At 32.5% G+C, this 9,956-nt stretch overlaps 1 protein-coding gene across 1 annotated transcript in view; it reads right to left on the bottom strand.

Moving 5' to 3' along the window:
* Window positions 1–446: 446 nt before the first annotated feature.
* apold1b (apolipoprotein L domain containing 1b) overlaps window positions 447–9,956 on the bottom strand; it is a gene marked incomplete at both ends in the record, with an annotated part of 10,134 nt that continues 624 nt past the window's right edge. Inside the window, 4 exons of the mRNA XM_073833078.1 lie at window positions 447–861; window positions 3,314–3,365; window positions 3,447–3,486; window positions 3,601–3,678. Of these exons, the coding sequence (XP_073689179.1) occupies window positions 447–861; window positions 3,314–3,365; window positions 3,447–3,486; window positions 3,601–3,678 (585 nt within the window). The remainder of the gene's footprint in view (window positions 862–3,313; window positions 3,366–3,446; window positions 3,487–3,600; window positions 3,679–9,956) is intronic.

A 9,956-nucleotide genomic window follows, 5' to 3' on the forward strand; every position in this document is an offset into this window, starting at 1 on the left:
ATATATTAATTACAATATATATATATAAAAACTAAATAAACTAAAATTAAAATTATTTATTATTTTCATTCAATCAAATATGATTAAGAACTATTAGAGTATATAAATAAGGAAAAATTCTACTACTTATAATTATGAATAACATCTACATTACCTTTTATATAATAATAATATTATATATTTTTATATAGTTTTTATATTTTAATTTCAGTTAGTCAATTATATATATATATATATCTTTTAGCAGCTGCATTACAAATTTGAGTTAAATCAACTTTAAAGTACAATTCATTTGAACTAATTTTATTGTCATGAGTTGAAATAAATAGTAGATTTAAGTTGATTTAACTTAAAAACGTAAGTTCAGCAGCTGCCTTTAAAATTTCAGTTGAAACTGGTAAAAACTTTTTACAGTGTAAATATTAATAAAAGTATATCAATATCACCTTTAGGAAGTCCAGACATTCTTTAATATCTTTAATTTCATGTTGATAATCTTGAATCATCTTCTCCACCTTCTTCCTGTCGGTGTTGGAGTGAACTGTATCTGTGATGTTTGCCGACGCTGACGTCACTCCGCCGGCGGTAGCGACACCGATGCCCACCGCCGTCACGATCAGGGACGTCCCGAAGGTGAAGGGCGCCAGAACCAGGCCGGTGATGGTGGTGATGCTGCCGGCGACACTAGCCACCCCGCCGCCCACACTCGCGGTCACCGTTTTCTTGTGGAAACTGTCGGCGGCGTCTGCTAAAGCCAGGAGCTCACCAATGCGATGCTGCAGCGACGCCTCACGCTGGGTCAACAGGTGAACAAATAACTTGGCGGCCATGAAAACCCGGTTAGCGGCGGATTCGATTGCTCTGAGAGCAAATAAAACACAGAGGAGAGTTATTTTACTTCACGCTGTGTTTCATTGTAATAAAGTCTCATTTTCATTTGATTTCATTTTTTCAATGAAAATTTCAGTTGCACCAGCAAAACAACTTGTTAAGCTAATAAATATATCTGGGTCATTCCTGGGATTCGGTAATATTTCACTCAGTTTCTAAAGTGGTGGTTCACCAAAATCAATTAAATGAATAAAAAAAAATGTTGCATTTTAATATATATATATATATATATATATATATATAATATATTTTTTTTTTTTTTTTTTTTTATCTTAAAATCTATCTTAAACCAAACATTTTTTTTTCATGTCACTGAAGCACTTCATGTGCATAGTATCTATAATTGTTGGCAATAATGTAAGCATTTATTTGTGTTCCTTCTTGTGAAATATATTTTTCTAAAGAAATGCAAGCTTTTTTATTTAAAAAAAAAAAACTTTAACATTATGTCCCTCAGTCTGAGCTCAACCCTGTCACACTAACCATTCTACAGTTATAATAATTTAGTCACCTATATGACATTATTTACCAGAAATGACATAATTCAGGTCTCTTTAATAGTGGTGCAGAAAATGGTTAATATCATGTTTTTGAGGCATAACATAGTAAGGGAGGATACTGTCATGGTTAACCCCTTAAGCTCTTTGGCATATTTTGGATTTTTTTTACTGATTTTGGAATACCTGAATTTAAAAACAGTGCCCACATAGATTGGAGTAACTTGATAAAAATGTTCTCATTTCACAGAAAATATCCTAAATTTTAACACATGGATGGAATAATTTTCATTTTATTGTATTTTTTCATAATTGTATGATAAACAACAACAGCACAAAAATTAAACTCTTTAGTTTTCAAGAAATTTAACATTTTTAAATTTGAAAGTTTTTTTTTTTTTTTTTAAGATCTGTTTGGCCCATCGTCCTGCAGAAAGATTATTTTGATTTTACTAGATGCCAGTAAAGAGGAGATTTTGTTTTTAAAAGTTAATGAGATTTATTTAAAATTGAGGAAAAAAAAGGTATCTACATCTGAAAAAAAAAAAACCTGAAAATAATAGGTCGTTAAAGGATAACTATTGCCAAAATGCAACCTGGGTTGTTGTTTTTTTTACTGTAAACGAGACAAACTTATATCTAAAAGAATAATTACGACAAACGAGCCGTTTTTGAGATTGACCGTGATTTCGTTTTGTGGTCAATGGCCGGTGAATGGGAATACTAAGGGCATAACTTTGAGCGAATCAAAATCGATATTTTTACAACACTAAGAAGACTCGACACACCAAGAAACTTTGCTGGAAGTATGGCCTGGGTCTCTACACATGAACTCCAGCATTGAGAACATTGTTTGTGTTCACAGAGTTTACTAAAAAGAAAGGTTTTGAACAACTCACTTTCACTGTTTGAGTTTCTGCTCGCGGCCGTCTTGCCAGTCAAGAAGTGTCCATCTCCGAATGCGAGGAGAGTAAAGATGGATAGCTCCTAAAGCATATTTCCATATAAATGCACGGCTAATTCGTTGTTTTGTCGCAAGTGAAAAACAATATTAACCTTCTAGTTGTAAAAAGAGCCTCGTATAAGCCTAATATTTCGTCCTATGGAGTCCATTCATTCGCATTCGGAGATGGACACTTCTTGACTGGCAAGACGGCCGCGAGCGGAAACTCAAACAGTGAAAGTGAGTTGTTCAAAACCTTTCTTTTTAGTAAACTCTGTGTACACAAACAATGTTCTCAATGCTGGAGTTCATGTGTAGAGACCCAGGCGATACTTCCAGCAAAGTTTCTTGGTGTGTCGAGTCTTCTTAGTGTCGTAATTATGCTTTTAGATATAAGTTTGTCTCGTTTACAGTAAAAAAAAAAAAAACAGCCCAGGTTGTATTTTGGCAATTGTTATCATTTAATGCCTGAGGTGAAAAAAAAAAAATATTTTTTGGAGGTTGTGCCTAATTATGTGGGGTATTTAGAAAATGAATCATGCAGTTGAGAAAAAAAATATACATATTTTGATTTGATTTTTATACTTTGATTTTTTATTTAAATTTTTAGCTACTTTTAATTACTTTTAATTTTAATTTTATTTTATAATCCGTTTTATTTTATTTCCAGTTAGTAACTTTAGTGCTTCAATTTAAACTAAATGTAAACTGTATGTAATTTTAACTTTGTTTCAATCAACAAAATTTTTTTAATAGTTTTAGTTAACTATAATAACCTTGAACCAGTGCTATAGCAGTTTGTATTCATATTTTGAATTAGAGTTTATCTTTATTGTTTTTCATTTAAATTTTAGTCAAAGTTTTAGTACGTTTTTTTAAGTTACCCATAACGCTAGTTTAAATTAAATATTTTATATTAACACTTAAGGAGTTTTTTTTTTTTTTTCTCTGATAGTGTAACATAAAGGTAAATCTTTCTCACCGTTGTCCATCTTCCTCATTAAACTGCTTTGACTCATTCCATTCACCCCAACCTGAGAAATAAAGCACAAACCCATCACTGCAATCTCAAATACAAAAGCACATTTAAGATCATGACTCAACTTCAGAAATACCTTCCACGGTTCTCCACCAGGCCAACAGACCATCTTCATCCTGTGAATGTCAGACACAACTCAGTTTTCTGCCACCAACCAGATTACTTGCATCTAAAAATGTGTGAATTGCTAACAATCAAGAAACGGACACTAATCTGAAATGTTAACGCACATCTTCGTTGTCCAGAGGGTTTCCTTCACTGGACCTGATGACATCTGATTCTGTAGTTTGAACTTCCTCAGAGTTTAACTGTAAATGTAAACAACTTACTGTAATGAGCAATGCAGTGAAACAATTATCAATGCATCAAGTTTTTAATATCAACATGAAGCCACAAATTATTTGCAACAAAGTGTGGAAGCTGTCAATGTTTTAAGAGTTCTTGGATGTAACAAAAAGCATAAACAGTCCATCGAAGCAATATGATTCTGTATGTTATTCATTTTTCTTTTTTTTTATTTACTGTGGCTTTTATCTGTGCCTGATGTTTTAAAAAGAATATATGCTTGTTATATACTAAACTATTTCAATTCCGATGAGAAATTTTAAAAGATTGCGATGCATCAGTCAATCAAAATATTTCCCTAGTTATATTACAACCAGAAATACACAAATCAATGATTTTTGACTTTTGTGAAGTGCACAAATCATATTTTTTATATTTTTTCTGTCTCTCCCTCACAGACATTTATGTGACGGTCTTAGTGGAGGACCTCCATTGATTTTCTGTCAGGTTATTGATATTTTCTATTAGCTAACCCAACCTCTACCCCTAAACATACCCATTACAGAAACATGTGTAGAAGACTAGATTTACATAGTAAACATCTTTTGGCTGATTTATAAGCCCTTTTAACTAGTGAGGACCAGTCAAATGTCTCACTAGTGGGTTTTCAAAATATGTCACTATGTTATGTACAGTATGTCACAAAAGCGAGCAACCATTTTAGTATATCTTCTCTAGGGACAATATTATAGAAATGAAACTTGGATATATTTTAGAGTAGTCAATGTGCAGCTTGTATCAGTATAGATGTACTGTCCTCTAAAAATAACTCAACATACATCCATTATTGTCAAAATAGCTGGCAACAAAAGTGAGTACACCCTAAGTGATAACAGCAGTATGCAAACCCACATGTCCTATTCATAATCTTTATGTTTTTGTCTTCTAGACGGGACCACACAAAGTTGTGTATCTTGTATTACAGCAGTTAAAATTAGGTGCTTTAAGTACAATTCTCTCATACTGACCACTGGATGTTCAACATGGCATCTCATGGCAAAGAACTCTCTGAGGATTTGAGAATTAGGATTGTTGCTCTCCACAAAGATGGCCAAGGCTGTTAGAGGTTCAGTGACACCCTGAAACCCAGTTACACTACAGTGGTCAGGGTCAGACAGAGGTTTACCAAGGTTTACGCTGCACACTGCAACAAGTCGGTCTTCATAGGTGTCATCCCAGAAGGAAGCCTCATCTAAAGCTGGTGCACAAGAAAGCCTGCAAACAGTTTGCTGAAGACAACCTGTCCAACCACATGGATTACTGGAACCATGTCCTGTGGTCTGAGGAGACTATAAGATAAACTTGTTTGGCTCTAATGGTGTCCAGCATGTGTGGCGATGCCCTGGTGAGGAGTACCAAGAAAATTGTGTCTTGTCTACAGGAGGATCCCAGCAACAACCTGTGCAGCTCTGGCCAATTCCATGCCCAGGATGATTAAAGCAGTGCCAGAACAATGGTGCAAACACAAAATATTGACACTTTGGACAAGTTCACCTCATAAAATACACTTCTCCGAAAACTAAGACTTAAGTGTAAAATTGCATATTCAAACTTTTCCTCTGTAACTTGTTTGTTATAGTACATTTATAATATTTTCATTTATTTTATAACTTGATACCCTCAATCAGAGTGATCAAAGTGATCATAAAAACGTCAAAAAAGCAAATAATAAACATTAAGGAGAAGTGTGGACAAAAGTAAGATTTTAAGACTTGTTTTTATAAACAATATCTTGAATACAAGTGCACTTGGTTGTGTTGTATTGCTAAAAGTAGTGTTGGGTGTAAAGCATTACAAGTAATGCAAGTTACGTAATCAGATTACTTTTTCAAGTAATTCAAAAAGTAGCACATTACTTTTGAATTTACAGGAAAATATCTGAGTTGCTTTTCCAAAAAAGCTCTTGTTGAATAAAATCAGGAGTAAATACAGAGGCATGGTGTTCACTGTGCTTACTTGTAAAACAGTAATAGATTTAAAATGCATTTATTTTATACTAAATATAGTTCAAGTCTAATACCATATTTACTGACATATTGTTTAAGACTTCCTGATATAAAAATTGTAATTAAACTTTATTTGGAGTACAACTTGTGCACAATGCACATTTCTTAATATTAAGCCTAAATTATGTTTTAATGTCACTATTGATGAGCATTTTATGATCTTTAAATATTTTGCATTATATATTATTTAAAGTGTTCCTAATTGCAATAGTTCCACTTTAGTTTGGACAGCACTACTTCAAAAGTACAAAATTAGTTGTTCCAATTTAGCAGACTTTACCAGTGTAGTATACTAAATGTAAAACTGTCGCATCAGGGCTGGACTGGGACAAAAAGTTGGCCCTGGCATTTTGGTCTAGACCGGCCCACTTCATACGATCACAAATACCACACATCTTTGCGCGTCCAAACCCCATTCCATAAAAGCACTAATCATATATTAAGTAGGCCAGTAGGTCACTGACCATGTGTCAGTAAGAGCTGACACATTAAATATTTCTAAAAAAAAAAAAGTGTCATTTATTAATACAATAAACCTGCAATCTACGCTGATGAATCCTAAAACAAGCTGACATTAATCCTATTGTATCAGAGACGCTTTAAGAATCACTCTGCGGGGAAGACATAAAAGAACTAGTTAAAATACCAGTTAAATGTCTTAGTCATAATGCACAATGCGTAAGCTAGCCTTTCCGATTGTAACACTGACAGAGATGGTATAGTTTGGTAATTAATGACACCTGCGTGCATAAATGAAACAATCTAAACTGACATAGTCACAGAGCAAAGAGTGCAATAGTTGTAATGCATTGTTAGCGCCCACTGGCAGAAACGGTGTCAATAAATGTAAATTTAATTTCAAAGAGACAGATAGTCTGTGCATGATGTTTTATTTGGACCCAGAATAAGACGAGATGAACATCACAGAGCGCTAAACGCTCCATGCAGTGTGTGTTTCATTCATCCTCGAAGCCGGAGGGCGCCCTACCAGGAAATCCATAATATGGACAAAAGGGTCTACAATATATGGTTTTGGTCCTTTCCTGATAAAGTATATGAACAATATACAGTGCTAACTGATACAGCATTTATTAGAGTATAGAAACCATTCTGCCTTATTGTGTGATACAAATGTCACTGTAGTATATAGGCTAAACAAATCATTATTATTGGTTATTGTCTGATTTCCAATTAAAAGCTAGAAATAAGAGAAGAATTCAAGTTTTTAATGTTTTTAAAGACGTCTCTTCTGCTCACCAAGCCTGCATTTGTTTGATCCAAAGTACAACAAAACAGTAAAATATTGAAATATTTTAACTATTTAAAATAATTGTTTTCTATTTTAAAATGTAATTATTCATGTGATTTCAAAGGTACACTTTTAGCATTATTACTCCAGAGGGGTGTTCCATAAAACAAGTTTACCAAATAAGCCAGGCTTATTTTAGTTAGTCTGACTTATTGTCACTTGATTTGGCTCAAAATAAGTCAGACTAACTGAAATAAGCCTGACTTATTTGGTAAACTTGTTTTATGGAACACCCCCCAGATCCTTAATTAATTAATTATTACAACAATCTGATTTGCAGGTTATAAAAAAACAAACAAAACAAAAAAAGTACTATTATGATGTTTAAAACAGCTGACTAGAGTTGTTTTCCAGGTTTATTTGATTAATAGAAAGTTCAGAAGAACCACATTCATCTAAAATAGAAATATTTTGTAACATTATAAATGTCTTTATCAATGTATCATCACTTTTGATCAATTTAAAGCATTCTTGCTAAATAAAAGCATTAATTTCTATAATTTCTTTAAAAACAATTATACTGCTTTTGGAGGGTATAGTGTAATGTTATAAAAGCTTTATATTTCTGATAAATGCTGAGTCCTAAGAAATGTACTCAACTGTTTTAAATATTGATAATAATAATAATAATAATAATAATAATAATAATAATAATAATAATAATAATAATAATAATTAAAAAAGGTTTCTTAAGCAGCAAATCAGAATATTAGAATGATTTCTGAAGGATCATGTGACACTGAAGACTGGAGTCATGATGCTAAAACATTCAACTTTGATTCTAGCCATAGATTACATTAAAACATTACATTAAAATATATTAAAATAGAAAATAGTTATTTCAAATCTAAAGTAACACAGAAGTTCTGTAGCGTATTTCTTTCTATAAAAAGTAACAAAGTAATGCAGTTAAAGTAGAAAAACTTAGTGCCACAAGACAAAACGCACTTCTCTGAAAACAAAGACTTAGCATACTTTTTTCAAGTTTTAAATATATTTCAATATACTTTTATATTTTCTGTATTTTTTATTATATCTTAGTTATTTAAAAAATACTATTTCTAAAAAATTTAAAGAAAAAATGGTTAAGCTGTAGCCTGTTTAGTCATTTTAATGCATTTTTGTCTATATAGATTTGAGTAATTTTTATTTTATTTTTATTTAAACAAATACATAGACAAAATGCACTTCTCTGAAAACAAATACTTAATATACTCAAGTATACTTTTTTATGTTTTAAAAAAAGATTTAGATATTCTAATATTTTTATATTTACTGTATATTATTAAATCAATAAGCCCCAAGAAGCCGTGGTTCACAGTGAATTTATAACAGCTTAGGGGCACAACGCGATGCAGTTCTTCCATAAATGTAGTACGGTTTCACAAAATAAAACAGAGTGAAAAAAGTCTAATGACATAAATAAAAACAGTATTCTTCCACCAAACAATAGTTTCTCAGAAGCAGTTGTGGTTCCAACAAAGTTGTTGCTGAGCAACAAACGTAAACAAAGGTGTAGGTTTGTAGTGAAATCTACAACAGCTTAGACCGCGGCTCAACCAATCAGAATCAAGGACCGGAACAACCAGTTTTATAATTTTTGTTTTATACTATTTTTTTATTATTATTATTATTATATATTATAGTTATTTTTTTTTAAATACTATTTTTAAAATATTTTAAAGGAAACTTTAAATAAATGTACTTAAGTTAAATAAATGTTAGGCTCTGTAGACATCTTTTGTTGTTGTTGATGTTTTTAACAATGTCTAGATGTACAGTGCTTTGCAATTTGCATTCATACCCCTTCATTTTTTCCACATTTTGTTTTGTTGCAGCATTATGTTAAACTGCCTTAAATTAGTTTTTCCCAACATCAATTTACACTCCATACACCATAATAATGACAAAGCAAAAACCAGATTTGCAAATTTTACAAATGTATTAAAAATAAAACACTGAAATAAGTACATTGCATAAGTATTCATACCCTTAACTCAGTACATTGAAGCAGCTTTACAGCCTCAAGTCTTTTTGGGTCTGATGTGAGCATCTTTGCACATCTGCATTTGGCAGTTATCTGCCATTCTTTGCCTCACCTTTTCACCTCTCAAGCTCTGTCAGCTTGGACATTTTCTAGAGTCCTAGTTGTTCCAGTCCTCTTCCATTATGGACAATGCATTTTTTTTTTTCTGAACTCTTCCCTAGATCATTGCCTTAACGCAAGTCTGTCACTGAGCTCTACAGGCAGTTATCTTGGTTTTTGCTCTGATATGCATTTTCAGCTCTTAGACATTTTCTGAGAGCTGTGTGTCTTTCTAAATCAGACTCATTCAAATGAATTTGCCACAGTTTAACTCCACTCCAAGTGCAGGAACATCTAGAAGCAATATGAATGCTCCTGAGATAAATTTCCAGTGTCCCAGAAAAGGGTATGAATACTTATGCAAAGGGATCTTTTCAGTTTTTTTATTTTTAATACATTTGCACAAATGTTAAAAACCTATTTTTTTGCTTTGCCATTGTGGAGTAGGGAGTGTAGACTGATGTGGGGGAAAAAAGTAATTTAAAGTAGTTTAAGATAAGGCAGCAACATAACAAAATGTGAAAAAAATGTATAATTTTGCAAGGCACTGTAACTCTTTTTTTTTTTTAAACAAATGCATTGCCATCTACTGGCAGTGAATGTGCACTGTAAACATGTCAACGTTTGCACTTAAAACTAATGGAAATAACTGCGGTCACGGAAGCTTATGACATACGTCTGTTATGACACAGCATTCCAGACTCTTCCCTCTGCCAGTAAACACTGTATATGTAACATGCAACAGTCTTTTAAATGCATGCAATTAAGCACAAGCATCCAGACAAACAGATGGAATGCCAGAAATCTCGTTTTGTAAACCTAAGGGTTGTCGTCATCAGC

The sequence above is a fragment of the Garra rufa genome, unplaced genomic scaffold (genome assembly GCF_049309525.1).
Source record: "Garra rufa unplaced genomic scaffold, GarRuf1.0 hap1_unplaced_785, whole genome shotgun sequence".
Classification (NCBI taxonomy): domain Eukaryota; kingdom Metazoa; phylum Chordata; class Actinopteri; order Cypriniformes; family Cyprinidae; genus Garra; species Garra rufa.